General features: G+C 37.6%; 3 protein-coding genes across 3 annotated transcripts; 1 reads left to right on the top strand and 2 right to left on the bottom strand.

Annotated features, from left to right (window-relative positions):
* Positions 1-2,057: 2,057 nt before the first annotated feature.
* LOC146146328 (RNA-binding protein 15-like) lies at positions 2,058-6,674 on the top strand. The gene is made up of 2 exons (XM_083389647.1): positions 2,058-2,212; positions 4,065-6,674. The coding sequence occupies exons 1-2, from the start codon at positions 2,124-2,126 to the stop codon at positions 6,403-6,405; spliced, it is 2,430 nt and encodes an 809-aa protein (XP_083245773.1). The 5' UTR covers positions 2,058-2,123; the 3' UTR covers positions 6,406-6,674.
* A 2,756-nt stretch (positions 6,675-9,430) lies between these two features.
* LOC146146327 (uncharacterized) lies at positions 9,431-12,176 on the bottom strand. The gene is made up of 4 exons (XM_083390721.1): positions 12,061-12,176; positions 10,594-10,731; positions 9,947-10,181; positions 9,431-9,487 (listed from the first exon to the last, which is right to left on the bottom strand). The coding sequence occupies exons 1-4, from the start codon at positions 12,093-12,095 to the stop codon at positions 9,431-9,433; spliced, it is 465 nt and encodes a 154-aa protein (XP_083246847.1). The 5' UTR covers positions 12,096-12,176.
* Positions 12,177-13,249: 1,073 nt separating this feature from the next.
* On the bottom strand, positions 13,250-17,407 carry LOC146146326 (uncharacterized). Its single transcript, XM_083390720.1, has 4 exons — positions 17,361-17,407; positions 15,726-15,792; positions 14,727-14,947; positions 13,250-13,540 (listed from the first exon to the last, which is right to left on the bottom strand). The coding sequence occupies exons 1-4, from the start codon at positions 17,405-17,407 to the stop codon at positions 13,336-13,338; spliced, it is 540 nt and encodes a 179-aa protein (XP_083246846.1). The 3' UTR covers positions 13,250-13,335.
* Between the last annotated feature and the right edge of the window lie 1,866 nt (positions 17,408-19,273).

The following is a 19,273-nucleotide window of genomic DNA, read 5'->3' as shown; positions in this document are numbered from 1 at the left end:
GAAAAGCAAATTTGCCTTGAAACTATTGCTATCTTTCCCATTTACATTAAGGTATAGCTTAGCAATTTTTGCCTTAAGGTTTGATTATTTTAGTTCGCAGCTGAGACACATAACCAAGTAGTAAAGTTGTACGATTGCGTACAAACATCCATAATTCGGTTTCAGTACACAAGGTTATGTGTCTTAGCTTTGAACTTCTACCGTCAAAAGGCAAATTTATCACCACAGTTTGGAAAACCCTGCACTACGGAATAGCATTCAAATTAACCAAAGATGATACAAGCTCGTATCATCAAAATAATGTCGATCTACTCTACCTTTTCGGATGAATACGGGTATATTAGCATGAGTAAAATAAAGGTATAGTTTAGCTACAGAAGTTTGTTTATTTTAGTTCGCAGCTAAGACACATAACCAAGTAGTAAAGTTGTACGATTGCGCACAAAGTCTTTAAAATTTGGTCGTTTTGGCCCTAATACTTCTAAAACAACAATTAATCAGACAAATTTGCCGCCCAATATCTTACATCTACTGCTGTTAAAATTAAAGCTAACACATCTATAGAAGTCTCTCGTCTGACAGCCCTCTAATTAATATTTCAACATCCATAATTCGGTCTCAGTACACAAGGACGAGACAAAGTGACGGGTCGACAACACAGCTAAGCCGCCCTTCCTAAAACATTTCTTCAAACCTTTGCCTTTCTCTTCAAACGATTCGGCCATTCGTCTTTTTTCTGAACCACTTTCGCGAAGTAACTCCCAAAAGAATTTCCGCCTTTAAAAATGTTACATTTTGCTCTGTATCGACGTCTAGCGACTAACTTTTCTTAGAAAAACTACTGCTTGGACCTTATTGCATTAATTAACGGTTGTTCAAAATAAATAAAAAGTCTCGTAGGATAAACAATATTTTCGATAAGAAAAATAGATTCTAAAAAATTCCAAGTAATGCTTTGTTGTTAGGTCTTGGTTCGGAAGAGATGGCAATAACTTTGGCTTCTTAAATAAAAACAAAACTTTTTAACGAAAGGTATTGTTGGATAGATTTGTTATATTTCACGGTTATAACTGTCGGTTTGAGGTTCACAATAAAGCAAATAGCATCTGTAGACATTCCAAATCGTATCCTACCGTCGAAAAAAAAAAACAGTTGTACACAAAAGTACAAGAAAGTTCATTTATTTTTCGAAAATGTTCCTTGTGTCTTGTTGTCAGTAACTTTGCGTTGGTGTATAAACCAGTCTAGCAATTACTGTTGCTACGGTACCCGATATTTAAGGCAATGAGTGATTAAAAAGTTTACAAATGTACAAATGTTCCGGTTCAGCTCCGGTTCGACTTAATTTATTTTCCAAACCGGTTCATAAAGTTTCAGTTTGGATGCAATATGAGAAGAAAATCTGGGTCAATAAATGTAAAGTTACTTGACGTAAATAAGCAACTCGTTATTGATATATCTGAAAAATAAAAAAGCAACGTTTTATTTAATCCGTATTAATTTGTTTTGATAAAATTTCGAACATGGTATAACTTGACTCTGTAAAATAGTGGTTGTGACGTCATCCTGGGTGAACCGCTTTTGTTGAAAGGTTCGGGTTCGGTTAAGGTTCAGGTTCTTTTAAAATATTCGATTCAGTTCTGGTTCGGCTCCTTACAATTTTACCTTAAACGGTTCAGGTTCGGGAAAAGTTGGACCAAACCCGGTTCATAAAGTTCCGGTTCGGTTCCGGTTCGACTCCCTGACTAGGATAACTATGAATTTTATGGCTTCTGCGAGACTAAATATATTATCACGTGACTAGATTTTCACCAACATTTAATCTTCGACAAAGGAAAAAAATATATAAGAATTTATTGCTTTGAACATCAAAGTGTTACAATACTCCTAATAAAAATCACATTTGTGTGAAATTATAGATATGTTTGAAACATAATATTCCTTTGTGATATTTTTACAACAGTTTTTAAAGTTGTAATCTACCCTGGCGCACTGGATTGTAGCGTTTTGTTGTCCTTGATGCAGGCGTAAAGTTTTCTTAACACGTTCTTCGCAAGTTGAAGAAGCTTTGCGAGGTTTTTTATTCGTCGATTTCAGGTTATTAAGAGGACTTCTACCCGATAATGAAACGGCACGGATCCCGAGAAAGTCCTTCGCGAATGAAACGGGCCAGAGGCCGTAGTCCGAATCGTCGAAATTATCGTGATAACAGGTGAAAAAAAAATCCGGCAACATTTTGCAGAAAATTCTTTACATCGTAACTTTTATTTTTTTCTGCAGAACTTTAGGGTTTTCACTTGATTGTTAAGGCATCTGTGCCTTTGCTTTTTCTAATTATATTGCGTTTTAGTTGTTGTATTTTATAAGGATTTTATACCTTTGCCTTTTTTGGTAAACATTTGTCGAAAAGCTAACATTGTCTTAGTTTTTCTGTTATCTTAATTTAGATTTAATATTCAAGGTATAGCCAGCTACTACTGATGTGTCATTTATGTACAATAGAGGTATGCTTTGTTTAAAATCTGCCAAGAATTCGTGTTTAACTACAATTTGCAACAAATTAACACTGCAAAATTGCTAATTCTTGCATTTAAAAGACTACTTTTGGCCTTCACACAAATTTTTTGATGCCTTTGCTAGCCAAACTTATTATAATAAGTTTATAGATTTTAAGAGACCTAAACAAAATTTGATTTTACCACTAATACATAAGGAATGAAAAATTACAAATTTTAAAAGTCAATTGGATTGTGTTTATTTTTTATATGGGAACCATTTAGGTATTATGCTGTTAACTTTTAACAAATGTGTTAGTTTAAAGTTTTCAAAGCATACTACGGTGAATTAAAGCAAATCTGATCCGTATTTCAGATGCGACCATCTAGCAGTTTTTTTTTAATTGAAACTGTTGAAATGCAAACCGTAGGCTTTCTGCACTAAGTGTGCTTGTTTTGAAAAGCGAAGCCATTTCCAAGTTCTGTCTACTGGACGCATTGTTACTCCGTCTGCAAGATAAACTTGTGACACAGATTCTCTAAATGCTCTGGTGCATTTTAGAGTTATCTCTGACGTGCAACTATAGACTTAAACGCAGCTGAATGCGATTTGAAACTTTCGCTGAATTCGATTTGAAACTGAAAGAATCTGTTTAGGAAACTTGTTTGAATTGAGTTTCATCACTAATGGAAGGCACACACCTGCAATCAGTTTTTGTTGCTTTCTGAAAAAAATTGGTTTAAAAATTGTTTTTAAAATACCTTTGTTTAATGTTTAACTAAATTTTGATATGCTGCTCATAGTATTAAAAGGTAAGTTTGGCAATTATCTAAATGTTTTGTATGATCTATCCATGAAGAATAACTTTGAAGACACATTTGATTGTTTAAAGTACTTAAATATTGCTAGATTACAAACATTCATAAGTTCATAGCCAGACGTGTTGAGTTTCTTCCTACTAGTATTTGTTGTGTTTTTTAAAACTACTTTGGTTACATTTCAAAACCTCTTTTATTACAATATTCTAATTAAATAATCAGTCTATTAAATAATCAGTTTGTTTTTTGTTTTCTAAAATTTCCAAATATAAACCTATACATTTTAGTACTTTGATTGGATAACATTAAGGGTTGCAACTAGGAATATCCTATATTATTCCATCCAATGCGACATCAGATGGTAGTATTAGCAATTAAGGTGTGTTTTTTTTAGTAAATTTTTAATCCAGAAAAATATCCTACTACACATGAAATCATGCAGAGTAAAAAGATAAACTGCAGTAGCAAACAAACATTTGTGTTGCTAACTAAGTTTGTAGTTTCAAACGAAATTTGTCTTAAAATCATGCCTTTTCCCCCAATTTTCATATTTGACCATGCTGTTAATGGCACCGTTTGGCATGGGATCAGACGTCTCACAGTTTGCCAAAAAAACTTCAAATCAATTAGAAATAAACACCAGACATCCTAGTTGCAACTAACTTTTTTTCATAAAAAAACTTCCTTACTTTGTAATATACCAATATTGTCTGCATCAAACTTAATGCTGTTGTGACTTTTTTTCTTCAGCCCGGATTACACAGAGTCGCGTTATTCGTCGAAAGATGCACGTCGCAACATCAGCCAGCAGAAGCGGCACCGTTCGCCGCCGGTACCGGCCATTTCCCCGCGATACAACTCGCCTATTCGAAGCAGCAGCGGCCGGTCGAGGCGCCGAGAAACTGAATCAGTGGCAGCAGCATCCGAAGACTTGTACAACACCCTGATAGTGCGCAACTTCAGTTCGCAAATCTCACGCGACGACATCGAGTTCAGTTTGACCGAGGAATTTAGAAAGTTCGGCGATGTTGCGGTAAAAGTTGACCGCGATTATGGCGGCGAACGGATCGCATACGCTACTTTCAGCTCGTCAAACGATGCGAGGAAATGCAAAAACGCAAAGGGCCATCTACTGATGCATGAGCGACGCTTGCAAATTGAAGTGGCCGACACGATATCGCCAAAGTACCGCTCCCCGGTGGTTGCATTGTCACCGCCACCCCCTAGAATCCAGTCGCCATACTCCAGATCTCCGGTTCGACGCCGCTCACCAAAAAGGTCGTCAGCCCGCAGCGGCGGCAACGCTAGATCAAACGCAAGAGAGCGTGCTCCCTACCATGAAAGATCTCCCCGCTATTCACCGAACCAAAGAGCCCCACCTCCATCCAAAGACAGGAGCTCATCAAATGAGCGCTTTTCGTCGCGTGGAAGATACTACAAGCAACCTCAAGCCTCCCCTCCACCAAGGGCTGAATACTCAAGATCCCATAAAAGCATATCCAGGTCTAAATCACGCAGTGTTGAACGCTACAAGTCTCCGAGGTCTAACGGATACTCCCCATCACCTGATCGTGAACATCGCAGTCCGGCTCCACAACCTGCTCCTCAACTAGATAGCCAGCAGCTTTTTGAAGCCAGTTTCTTTCCAGGCGGTCCCGGCGCCTTTCTGGACAAAGCAATCCCACCCGAGGATGACCCTCTAGCCACCAGGACGATCTTTATCGGGAACCTGGAGCCGGATGTGACAAGCCACGACATCCGTAAATTCCTGGAGAACTTTGGGCGAATTGACGATGTCGACGTTAAGAGGGCTGCACGCGGACAAGGCGCCTATTGTTTCGTGCGCTTTGCTAACCTTGACCAAGCGTACAAGGCCAAGATCACCATGAACGGCAAAAAAGTGCTCAATAACGTTGTGCGAATCGGATACGGCAAAGTAATGATGTCGTCTAAGGTCTGGGTCGGCGGTCTCGGCAAATGGACGTCACTAAAAGACTTGGAGCGTGAGTTCGATCGCTTCGGATCCATCCGTAGAATCGACTACAGGCGTGGCGATACAAGCGGCAGCATACTTTACGAAACTACGGACGCCGCCAAAGCTGCTTGCACCCAAATGCGCGGCTTCTTAATGCCAGGCGCCGAGACCCGCTTACGAATGGATTATTTGGACCCTGAGCCTGGTATGCCAGGCTACGACACTTACCTAGAGTGGGGACACCACGAGAAAAACCATGACGATAGACGAAGCGGCGGTGGAGATTACAACCGTTCTAGGTATCGTGGCAGCGGTGGTAGAAGCACCTACGACGACCGTAAATACTCGCGACGTGATAAGAGTCCCCAAGGTCGCGGTTACCGCTCTCCATTGCGCGATAGCAAGTACAAAAGCCGCGGGTCGGACAACAACAATAACAGTAGCCAAAGTGCTTCGGTGACCGACACTGCTCTTACTGAAATGCAGATCAAACACTTCCACGCAAAGTCCTGTCACACACTGCACGACCTATGCCAATGTTTCGACCCTCCGTGTTGGCAAGGCGGCTTTATCCTAAAGAAAATCGCTTTTCCCGTTCTTTTCTTCCTCCTGGATGGGGACATGGGCGTTTTTAATCGCACCGTGGCAGACCCGAACAGCCCCACAGGGCGCCAGACCATGTTCCACATGACCCAGCGTCTCAAACTGACCGAAGGACGAGTTGCTGAGGTGAGTAAACGGGTCAAGGCGCTGGACAGCTCTCGCACCTGTATCATAGTGGCGGTGCCCGGCGTACCTGAGAATCTGAACGTGAACGGTTACGTTCCCAGCACAACTGGTGAACTCCCGACGCAGCATAAGCCATTGCGCGGACTTGTAAAGTACTTTAAGGAAAAGGAAGCCGCTGGAATCGTCAACGTGCCTTTGATTACACTGGAAACGCCAGCAGACGGCGAAAAGGAGCGTAAGAACTCCGGAATGTTACACGCCTTTCCACCCGGCGCTTTTGCAAATGAACAGCTACTCAAAATCGGTCCGTCCCTGCAGCCTCACTTTTTCGCCGACGACTACCTGATTATCGTACTGGTGAAAGGCTCCCGCTCCGCCCTGGTATAATGCCCGAAAAGCTCGAATTCTAAACAATCTGCGGTCGTTTGCGATCGTGAAAAAATCCCGCCACGAAATAAGTCGAAAGGCGAAATAACCTGAAGACTTTATTGCAGGAATATATGGCTCGTGTAAAGCTCAGATTCTCACACCGCATTGTTATGCTACTTGGGAGCTTATCTTGAACTTCGCTGGAATTGGATCGAGAATTCCAAAAGCTCATTTCTCGCGTTGCATTTTAAGAAACGAAACAAATTATACGAATGCGTTTTTTCATTCGGTTTTCTGCGCGAAATACTTGTTTGTATTTATAAATTATAACGTAAAGTCCGGCGCACAACACTCCCACTTTAACAACCTCGGTAACGCCGGTTGCGGCTTAATATTATTGATTTGTGTTGTTTTAGGCTTGGTTATTCATCGCAGATTTTTGTGCAAAACGCTGCCGTTTTAAAGTGAAGTCCTTTGCATATTAATTCACCTCTTAACTCAAAAAAGAAAGTTCGTTTCAACGCTCTGTGGTATTTTTTGTTTAAACTGCCATCAAAGGTTTAATCACAGTACTTCGAACGACGTATTGCAGTGCTCTTCAACCTTTTGGCTGAAGTGGAACCCTATTGAAACATTTCACTGGCTCGAGGAACCCCAATGTAATAAACACACCTCCATTAGCTAAACAATTTAGAAACTTATAAGAATATTAAAGCCCATACAGAAGTAGGTCTCATTTTGGACGTTTTACATCATGTTGAAAATGAATAAAGAGTTATTCGAAACGTTTAAAGTGTTACCTACTTCTGTATGGGCTTTGATATTCTTATTACGTCTTACTACAACCTCCAACCATTATGCTCCAAAATTTAGAAATTGCGGAACCCCTGGTCTGTACTAGCGGAACCCTGGTTGAAAACCACTGACGTATTGTGTCATCTTACATACTTGTAGTAAGTTAGCTAAAGCAGTCAAAAACAGTTGGATTTGTTTAATCCTGGAACCTAAAGTCCATTTCAAATTTTCTGGCTAGTCAATTTAAAACGACCATGTTAGGTTATGAGTATAACTAAAACTTTGTGTCAGACGCATAAGTTATCGGATAAAAATCGTCCAGCCTGCTCGTCTAAACCATTTGCTGTATTCTGCATATAAATCAAGTAACACGTGTCAGTTGTGTAAATATTAATGAACAAGGTAGAATAAATACCTTGAGCAGAAGCCTAAAGCAGTACGAACACGATAAGGTTGAATGCAAAAACACATTTATAGATGGTTTGTAGGGTTACCGTTTGTATATGTAAACGTTTTTGTAGGGTTACCGTAGCCCATCTTTTTAAAAAAGTTGATGCCCCTCCTGTTAAATTGTGTTTATTTTAAGAGTTTCTTGGGGTTTATTTTAAAAGTTCTATGTTTTATTTAGTTTTTGGCAAAGTCCGGCAGCAATCAGGTCTAATTTTTTACTGAAATAAGTTAAAAAATTTTATGGTTGGAATTTGCTATGTTTTTGTGAGTAAGATTTTAGCCTATTGTTCTAATTATCTAAAAATGTCTGATAAATTCTTGAAAAAATACTAAATTGGCATTTGTACGTGCTGTCAAAAATGTCCCATTTTAGGCAATAAAAATGCGGCTGGCCTTTACTTTTGTAAACTATACCAAAAGCACTATAATGATCTGTGTAATTGCCCACCAAATGATTGTTTTGGTCGCATTAACTTTTACCGAAGTAAGTATGGACTAATGTTAAAGATTGATCGAAACGTTGGTCGTTCCTGCATTTTTTCCACTTGGAGCTTGTTGTAAAAGAAAACAAACAAACATTCATGTTGTAATATTTTTATGAAAGCATTTAAAAGTGATTTATAACTATAAGAATGAGCTAATTTGCAGTGTTGTGAAAACTCCCATTCAAGTCATTCACGAAATAAGGTAATGCCAGGTTGAAGTCATTTGCTTTTAAGTCACGTAATTCGCTTTAAAAACAAGTAGTAGCCTAGATTGAAGATCGTGTTGTTTCGTAACTCAAACACTAAAACCCCAAAGCAAAGCTAAGATTTTTATTTTAATATTTGAATGAGAAGTATTTCAACTAAAGCACTCCGGCCTAAATGTAAGTCAAGTAATTTCGTAAATGACTTACGTTAAAGTCAAGTCATTTTTACAAGTGACCTTAGTCAAGTTATTTTGTCCGAAAGACTTAAGTCGAGTCTAGTGATGTTTTAAATTAGCGAATTAACCGCATTTGTTTGTCGTATGTAATTCATTTGGGCGAAAACTTTGGCATTTGTCAAGTAGTACAGGGTGCGTGGTAATTTAAAACGCTTGATAAATGATGATGTTATGTGAGTTTGGGTCACCTTAGTACAGGGATGTCCAACCTTTAGCAGAATGGGCCGCAAAACCTCTCCAATTAAAGGGGTGACGTCATAAGTTACGTCATATCGTGACGTCATAAAATAACCTAACTTATAAACACCTGCTCTTTAAGAGTGAACTCATGCGCAAATATTCTTGACCTTATTTATTATTTTTATTATGGCGAAGCGCGAAAATTTGAGTTTTTACATCTTTGGGCTGACATTTCCTTTAAACGGTCCGGAAACATACACATTTAGAAAACACACATCTTGCTTAGCAATGATGGGTGCACAAAGTGTTCGATGGATGTTGAAATGCGACATTAGATTTGCTTATAGTCTCAGAAAAAACATAAGATTAGGCCTGCCTCAAACACTGCGAATTTTGCACGTTTTGATAATAGGTGGGCCGCAGGTTGGACATCTCTGCCTTAATTAGTACACTGTTGGATAGCTAATTAGCTAACCCTAGTTCATTCTATAGTTAACTATAATACAGTTGTACAAAATCGCTGGTTTAGGCTTATATAGTACCTGTTTTTATTAATTAGATTAAAATGACAATTGTTTTGATTAATACGGACCTATTAACTGGGAATTCGTAGATAACCCCATTGAACTTCCCCCCAAACGGTATTTTTGGCCTATTTTAACTACGTAGGCCAAAATGCATTTTTTTTGTTTCAACCCAAAGGCGTTGTGCGTCGCATCGCACCATTGAAAATGTAAGTTTGTGCAACCTGGAAAAGAAAAAGGAGTTATTTTCGGTTTTCGCGAATCGACAACATATTTTATAAAGTAGCTTTAGTTGTAAAAGTATGACATCTCTTTAACATGACAAGCAATCTGCATAGTGTTCTCAAGAATAATTGTTTATGACGCCATGTTTATATGTAACTTTGTGAGTAGGCCAGTCACGCTAAAATTGGTCAGGCCAAAATCGGTTCGGCCGATTCGATTTTGGCGTTAGGGTTGACATTTTTAAGGATAAATAAGCGATTTCGAAGGCCGGACCAGTTTTTGCCTAGCCGGACCTGTTTTAGCGGCTGTTCCAACGTTAAAATTGATCCGACCGGATCAGTTTTGGCCCCGGACCAAATTTCGCGTTACAGGCCTACGTTACGTTTTGACTTTGTGAAGCCATTTAAAAACAATGTATGCCCTTCCAAAACAAAATTCCTAGTTGAAGTTAAAGAAACGGTTTTAGCCGGGATTTTACCTTGAAATATCAAGTGGTCGCTTTCAACTTTCACCGTTTCAGATTGGAATCGAGCCTTGAAAACTTTCCCTCTTAGAGTTTGCCGACATTTGAGTCGGTAATGGCTTTCTATTTGATTAAGCCGCTCGTCGTACACCCAGCAGTCGGGTGTTTTGTCTCCTTCCACACTAATGCCTCTTTCTGCTTCTAAACTTGGCCGGATGTGGCGTCCGCTCCTTAGAAATATTGTAAAATACATGACTGCGGCATGAAGCATAAAAAGCTTAAATATAAAATAAAGTATCCTACGAATTCGGAGCCAGATAGCGGAAGGTTGTAGCTTGTAGTTTATAGAGGTATAGATTGAATATCAAAGCACCTTAGTGGCTTTTTGTGAACGTTTTGAATAATTCTTTATTCATTTTCAACAAACTTTTACAAAATTCTACCATACTTCTGGGTTTCATATACAATTAATTTTATTGCAAATTTAAAGTATACAACTGTAGTGTAGCTAACTGCCATAACAAAGGATAACAGTAGTTTGCGTTATAAAACTATTTTTATGTAGCTATAATGCTCTTAGATGCTAATAAAGGTTGCGACTACATTCGTACTGGAAACGCGACTGTTATTTAGTAGACTTACGGCATCGGTATATTGCATTCTAAAAGGCATTCTCCTTCAGGATTTGGTGCTACGAAATCCCTTAGAATTGAGCATCTTACAATTGCTGTTTTGCCGTCCTCGTCGAGTGAAACAACTTGGCACAAAAAGACTCGCCTCCTGCGAAAAATAGACATTCGTTGCTTCTAGATCTTACTTCTGGTGGGAGATGTGTTCCTAAGATTAGTTGGGTTAGTTTACAGCAAATGTGTTTCTGTTATTGACTTATTTACTAACCCACATTTTGATGTGTTTTATTTTGTGGCCAGTTCTTTAAAAAATGAAATTAGACTTACGCGGACTTGGTGCAACAGAAAAAAGATTTTGCAAGTTTAAGTTTGTTTGCGTTTTTAAACAAGTCATTTAACTTTAATTTTAATCACGCGGCTACATCACAACTACAAAAGTGTTGTTATGAAGTAGAAGTAAAAGGGGTTAGTGGAAGGATTAAATTTCCTGCATTTACCACCTGTCAAACAGGTTTCCAAGCTTGCAAACAAATAAAAACTGGCGGAGTATTTGAAGTTCTAACATTTAACGTATAAAATAGTATTTAAGTTGGCTAATTGGTCTGAAACAGTTTCAGTGTCAAGATTTGTAAAGTGCTGGGTTGTGGGGTTGCTTTAATGTTTTGAAGCTAGAGTCTTGTGGGCAAAACGACCAGAAAGCACACCCCGTCTAAGGTGTAGCATCTTGCTCCATATTGTTACCGAGTCGAAACCAGGTCATTCAGATAAAGCAGGCTGGCCGGTGTGACGTCAACCAACGCCTGTCTGTGCGTCTTACACAAACTGTCAGCAGATTGCTGGAAGCGTTTGGTCAATTGTCCAAAATTTTCTGTTTTTCATTATTCGTGTTGAAGCATGTTGTCACGATATTTAATTACCGCCAGCTGGAATGCTGTATATAAGGGATTTCATTTTACACCAATACCAGCAGTCCGTACTGTTCACTTCTGGAGTCCAGATCGCGTACGTTATACAGAGGTAATTATTGTACGTATCTCGTGAATACCTGTAAGTACTGTTTGTCGTTTGTTTATTTGCAATAAATATTATTCCATTGTGGCTGCGCACCACAAAGGTAATCTGATATCCGTTCAACAGCGAATAAGTTTGCGCACATAAGTGCGCCTATTAGCACTAACAGTTGAGGACTTATTCAAGTACAATTCACAATGCCATAAATGGCTAACGCACGACTGCTGCAGGACACGTTAAGATCGCTGAAATTTGACTTTTTTTGTCAAACTTTGTCAAGGCGTTGTACCTTCCCAAATTGTCAAACGATAGCAGTGCCAGAATAACAAAATACCCCGTTATTACCGAAATAACGAAGTAATACTTCAGTTTTGACATCGAACACCACTCTACAGCCTTTATTTTTAAGACTTGGGAAGTCAGCATTCAGTGTATTTTTCCTGTAGAAAGTTGATAATTAAGCGCTTACCAATTTTCTGGGTGAGGATATTCAGCGCTTGGCATCTTTTTGTGCAGTAGGTTTTAAGATAAACAGTTTTTTTCAGCAAGTTATAAGTTATATAAGTTTTATTACAATAATAAAACCTGCAAGTATAGAATGCATAAAAAACGACGCAAAAACACTCTACATGGTAAAAAGTGCTAAAATACAAAACATGTTCCAGGATGTAAACATACAATGTAAGTAAAAATGAGCACAAAAACAATACAAAATGACGTGCAAAAATGCAAAGGATCTGCCAAATTGCAAATATACAATATTGGTTGGTACACTATGCACGGATCTGTAAGTAGCTTGGTAATGAAATGCAAAGCCAGCATCTTGATGAAGACGTTTCGATACGAACTTGCAGCATCTTCAGTTAATGTTCGTGTTGGAAACGTCTTAATCAAGACGATGTCGATTTACTCGACCTTTTTGGCTTTGCAATACATTATCAAGCTACAATATTGTTGCAAGAAAAGAACACATAATGTTAAACCAGTGAGAGACTTCAAGTAAGAATAACCAAAACCAACCCAGCGTTTCAGGGTGGTTATTAACGTCAATCAAATTACCATTATTACCTGAAATTTTTATATCATTTTTTTTAAGCGGTACACATTGCGAAAAAGAGACAATGGTAAAATTATCGACCAGAAATGATTAACAAATTTAAAGAAATTTACAACAACCTAAAATATACAATGAGAAAACGCCCAAAAAGAATTCTTTTTTTTAGTGTAATATGTTTTGCGGTTGCTGTTAGTTTCTATGAAATCGTTAAAACAATTTTGATAGCAGTAAAGATTAAACCTGAACATATAAGATCGAAACAAACTGATTTTCGGTTTACTAAGTTTATACTTTAATGTTGATGTGCAACCAGAATCGTTTGTTTTTCACCATTCGGATTAAGGTAGATTATTTTATTCGAAAAAAATTCTTATAATACAATAATTGCAAAATGAACAGCATGCACTTTCGGGATTATTGAACTTTTTATACTACATTGTAGAAATAAGAAATAAAAAAAACACGTGATTTAATCTACGGAATTCTTGCGGTGAGACCCACACTAAAAGAGAGATGATAAAAAAGCGCTTTTTAAAAATAGTAATAACAATACCTTTGCGGTAAAAGTTAACATTATTGAAAAAAAAATCACTAAACGGTCCAATTTAATATCAGATGGCCGCACTTTACGCCAAAAGTATTTGGTATGTGTATCAAATACAAAGCACAGGTCATCCCCCGTAATTCTTAAAACAGATAAAAGCATTTTTGGAGAATGGTATTTCCACAGGTTGAGCGGATGTCGACTTCCAGGCGACTAAAAAACAATTTCTTTGGAGGCTCCGCTACAACGACGTAGCTCACATTTACGAAATTGCCTGACGTCATGATTTCTCGCTGCTTTACTTCAACCTCGTCACTGCTGACAGCGGCAGTCATTGTGAGGTCATGCCTTTACGTCATAAAACAAACTTGAAATGTTAGTTTTTTAAAACCTGTTTACTTTAAAGTCACTTTAAAATTGACTTTAAAATTTAAAGTTCCATAAAAAAGTCTCAGTCAAGATAACTTAAGCCCAAGTCAATCAAGTGTTTTCAAAGAAAAAACAAGCCGAAATAGCCAATTAACAGTGCCAAATGTTAAAACTGATAAAATCGTTGGACATTTTAGTTCCGCGAATCATTTCGACCAAACATGAAAAAGCAAGCAAACAGTTTTACTTAATCAAGTCATTTTAATGCAGGGAGTCGAACCGGAACCGAACCGGAACTCTATGAACCGGTTTTGGGTCATTTTTTTCCGAACCGTAACCGAACCTGAACCGTGTTTTGCAAGATTTTAAGGAGCCGAACCGAAACTGGACCGAATAAATTAGAACCTTAACCGATCCCGAACCTGTACTCAAAAAGCGGTTCACTACAGCATGACGTCACAACTTTGTATTTTACTGACTCAAGTTATGCCATGTTTGAATAGGTATGTATTAAATAAAAAACGTTGATTTTTTTTAATTTTTTAGATATTTCAATAACGAGTTGCTGTTTTTTTAACACAACACGTAACTTAGATTTAAATGACTAAAAATTCAAAGATTATTCTTTACATTTATTGACCCCACATTTCTTATATTGTATCCGGACCGAAACTTTGTGAAGCGATTTTGAAATAACGATGGTCGAACCGGAGCTGAACCGGAACTTTTAAATTGCTCGAAACCGAAACCGGAACTGAACCGAAAATATTTGAACCAGAACCAAACCTGAACCGGAAAAGTCAAACGGTTTGATTCCATGTTTTAATGACCTTATTTGACAGTCAAAGTCAAGTTATTTATCTATACTAAAGTTATTAGAAAACAAAGTGTTAAGAGCTTTTCGCTTAAACCAAAGAAAAAATTAGGATTTTTTTAAAATTAAGTCAACTATTTGGCCGCGCTCATTTATAGTCAACCTAAAGAGCAAAAATACGTCCTCAATTTTTTCAAAGTTCATATCACCGGGTTTTGGGCTCCAAACCGCCATTGGATATTTTTCAATGATAAGTGTGATGACCGTTATTGATTCGTAACAAATTGCAACCGTTGGTTTTATACATATAATTATGTTATACAGAAATCTACAGCACAGAAATGTAATTACCCCTTCAAGAAACAGGTGTTAAGTAAGATCTTTCCGCCGTCATTTTTCTCAAGGCTGGTCGAAATCTCGGCCGCATCTTGTTCACCAATCGTAATCATAATTTTCCGTTTGCCATCGAAGCTTACAACTAGTTGCTGCACAGAATCCTTGTAAGCGCCGTTGGTGTTGGAGGTAATCTGATCATTTGTCTGACCATTGTGGTTAATATCAACAGTTTTAAGCTGAAAAAGTAAAGCACATGCAGTATTTTATGAGCTGATATTGCTTTTTTTATTTTACAGGGTTAACACTTTAGTGTTACCTTACAATAAATGCCAACCAACAGCCGAACTAAACATATATTATTAGATTCTGAACCTCGTCGCTTAATGTTTGAAGAGGAACAGTTTTATTATCAAAATATTGATATTATTGCACATTAAGTTGAGCTGTTTCAATATGTTGGACGTAGGATTGTGCAAGGTTGACCAAACCGCGGCAATTTTGATGTGATTAATTTTCGGCCCATACTAACTCTACTTGATGCAAAGATTTTTCTCGTTTCGCGCAAAACTTGTTTAACTTTCTAATATGTCTTAACCCGATTTAAGGGATCTTGTCAGCGTATAGACATCTCACGGCAGTTTGCTGGCATCTAAAGTCAACGGAAAACTTCGACAGCGTGATGGCATTTATTTAAAAAGTTCTTAAATTTAAACAAAAATCGTTTAAATGTTTCCTACGCTATACTGCTATAGTGTACTACATCTACATTAAATCTATAGGTGGGCAATGGTATGAAAAACTAAGTAAAGAAGAACTAGAGTGATGTTGATTTCTGACTACCGTTAACGTGTGGCTTTTTGCGCTTAGCAATGAAATAACTGTGTTTTTTTCGTTTATACATAAAAGGCGGAAAATTAACACGTTGTGGAATAAGACCAGAATGTGTAGCCATTGGGCTCTGACTGCTTGGACACCCCGGCTTTAATGCCTTTTCTACTCAGATTAGTAACGAACTTCCAGTGTTTTCCCAGCTGAATTATCTCCATTAGAATCCAGATTTTGTTTCGCATCAGATGGCGATCTACCAAGAAAAAGAAGACAAATTTTAAGATGGCAAGAAAAACTAAATGATGTCTTGAACTTTATGGTAGAATGTAAATTCTTTAAATCTTGTAAAAAAAAATCCAGGATAAAATTTGCGAACCGTAACAAAGCAACAAGCATGTTTTTTAGCGCTTGTTTATTTCCTGAATAAGGAAAAAAGCCCCCCGAAAAAACTAATAACGACAATAGCTCTGGAAAAAGTATCTTTTATTTAGGAGCAAAACGAATGTAATTTTTATCCAGGCCGTCATTATAAGCATCATTACATAACAACCCAGTACAATGACATCTAATTCTGTTACCAGTAAAGGACAATAGGTCAGGGATTCCCAACTTTTTTGCGACCTCGTACCACTTGGACGCTCTGTACTTCCACACGTACCACTTCTTGCAGGACAACTAATTTTATCGAATCATATTTTTATCGTACAACTAGCATTTTGTAGTAGTTAATATCTATCAAGAGCAATCGTTTGACATAATTAACGCCCACTGTCCCACAGCGTTGTACGCTTTTCAAAGCAACTGTGCTTCTTTTGACAATTGACATGACCTGTGTTTTGAAGATCGTAATGATACAAAACAACAGGAATAGTTACGTGAATTTTTTTAGCAAACAAAACCAGATAAACAAAATACAAAGTTGTGTTGTGAATGCAGGTTTTTGTGAAAAATAGAAGCTACTCGCGTACCACCTAAAAACCCTTCGCGTACCACAGGTTGGGAACCCCTGTTATAGGTAAACACCATAATTCTTTCAGTTATCTAGATCAGTGTTTCTTAATCATCTTCCGCGACCACCTAAAACTTAGCGAAAGTATAACTGCGAAGCTTCGGCCACCCAATTCTTTTCAATGAACATTTCGTAAGTGAACATAAAGAATAAAAAAGTTCGAATTAAATTAATATTCGCCATATCATCGTATCGCTGCACAATTTTCTTAATTATTGGAGAAATTTCCGAAGAACAAATCTAAATTAATCTAAACCAGGGGTTCTTAAACTTTTTTCCCGCGCACCCCTAGTTTTTTTAGGGGGGCTCCGTATGGACAAGTGTTGGCAAAATTTGTTTAGAGATGACGTCATAAATTTACGTCACAATACAAACAGAATGTATAAACTGCTGTTTCTGGTCCGAACAAAGTGAAAGTAAATTTGAGTCTAAACACATTCAGTGCAAAAACGTTTTATTTTTAATTAAACTCTTATCTTTGAAAATTTGGTTTATTTTTTAAATATGTTCTAATATTTCAATAAGGCCTTAATGAGTCCCTAAAACTAATTCATGTACCCCCAATGGTTTCATGGACCCCAGTTTAAGAACCCCTGCCCTAGTCTAACCACAAAAACTACAGTCGGCGGCCCAACCAAATCAAATGGAGACCCACTTTAGGGTCGCAACAAATAGATTGAGGAACACTGAACTAAGTGATTCGGATTCAAGTATCGCATGTTAATATTTATGCCTACGTTTCGTACTGATAAGTTCTTTATAAAATTACAAAAATACGCGGGATGAACAAAAGCAAAATGACTTCGGCTTACCCGCTGAACTGCTCAATTTGGTGACGATAAACCTCCATTGACCCCATCGATCCAGAACAAGTGCTTACTTAAAGTACAGAAAAGCTACCAGAAAAAAAAAATAAAAAAAGTCCTTAAGCTTTTTGAAAAAGTCCCTAAAAAGTCCTTTAGTACCTTTAAGGGAAAACAAAGCACAAAAAATTAGCTGACAGACGCATCACTTTAACATTTTAACTGTGAACCATTTACATAATGTTTTTTGCTCAATCATAGCTCAAAGAACGCAGCAGTAGTAGGCCTGCAATCGAGGGAGCCGAACCGTTTAATTTTTACGGTTCAGGTTCACATATTTATCAGAATCCGGTTTCGGTTTGGAGCAACATCAACGTTTTCCCATTTCTGTTCGACCAAATGTTTCCGGTTTATAAAGTTTTGGTTCGTGTTAAAGAAAATAAAACTTGTCTTGACCTAACTAAAACTGTGAATTTGTAAGTTTATAGAATGGTTTCATTTAATTATAATTAAAGTTTTGCGTAATTCGTGTTTAATTCTTGGCTTCTATCAGGTGTTAGAAAGAACACCACAGCTAGTTGTTAAAATCTTCAGGCAATTAAAATGTAACGTTTTATTTAATAAACATGCAGTATGTTTTATATTTTATATATTTTTCTAGACCAGCGCCAAAATGACTTTCGGTTCGACTCTCTGATACAAACTACAGACCAAAAAGACCTTTTCTGTTTTTATTCTAACAGAGAAGTCAATATTGTTATTCAAAGGAAGCCACCTCGGCCTCCAAATGTCGACAACCCATCAGCTGTACTGATAAACTGCAACTAACTATAATAAAACCACTACCGGGTACTAACTCTGAAGTATTGTAAATGAAATAGTTGGATCTCAGCAATTGTTGCAACACAAATGTCAATGTGCCAAAAAATAATTGCTTAAAACGAGTGGGCTGAGATAAATATATATGCAACCCACAGCTATTATTAAGGACAAACATGTAGTGGGTTGTTCAGTGTGTAGCTTTCATGTCGGGACTGTGACGTTCCAGGTTGCTTTATGTACAACATCTAGTATTGTCACGAACACAAATATTGTGCGCGTTATTTAGAGAAATACTTCGACGTTTTTTTCAGTCTGAATACCCAGAAGTGTTACCCTGCAGTTAGATTTCTGAAGCACTCAAAAACACATGTTTTCACAGCCACGTTTAATGTAGAATAACTAGTTTTAACCGGTAAACATCACGCCACTTTTGGGGCATTATGACGTAACACAAAGGCAAATTGTAAACAACATCACAAAGTTTAACGCACAAGGAAAAGTTACGTGGTTAGATTCTAATTTGTGACAAGTATTTTTACCCAAAGGCGTAGCCAGGGTATTTTGCGCCCGGGGGCAAACTATAGAATTGGCGCCCCCTCCTCCATGTTTAATCACATTTTCTATTACAATAACATAATATACCTTACTTTAAACGAAAAAACGATTCAAATTTTAACACAACATTGTATTTAAAGAAGAAGCACCCTCATTTTAGCATTTGAAAGCGTCATTTTGGCGCCCCGGTACCTGGGCGCCCGGGGACATATGTACCCCACCGCACCCCCTAGCTCCGCCTCTATTGTTACCTGCTACGAGTGTTACGAGTAGAGTTCTCCCGGTGTTTATATTTTTTATGTAAATACTTTTGTTTGACAAAGTTAGTATGAAATTATAACCGAGCCTTAATTTCTAGGACAACTGTCGTAATTATATCTTTATATTCCTATATCCAATGAGAAATATTGGAGCATAATGGTTGGAGGTTGGAGTAAGACGTAATAAGAATATCAAAGCCCATACAGAAGTAGGTATCATTTTGAACGTGTCGAATAACTCTTTATTCATTTTCAACATAGAGAGAAGTCATAGATGGTAAGTGT

This window comes from Ascidiella aspersa, chromosome 5 (genome assembly GCF_963924565.1).
Source record: "Ascidiella aspersa chromosome 5, kaAscAspe10.2, whole genome shotgun sequence".
Classification (NCBI taxonomy): domain Eukaryota; kingdom Metazoa; phylum Chordata; class Ascidiacea; order Phlebobranchia; family Ascidiidae; genus Ascidiella; species Ascidiella aspersa.
The sequence above is the reverse complement of the archived record's forward strand: the minus strand, read 5'-3'. Positions and strand labels throughout refer to the sequence as shown.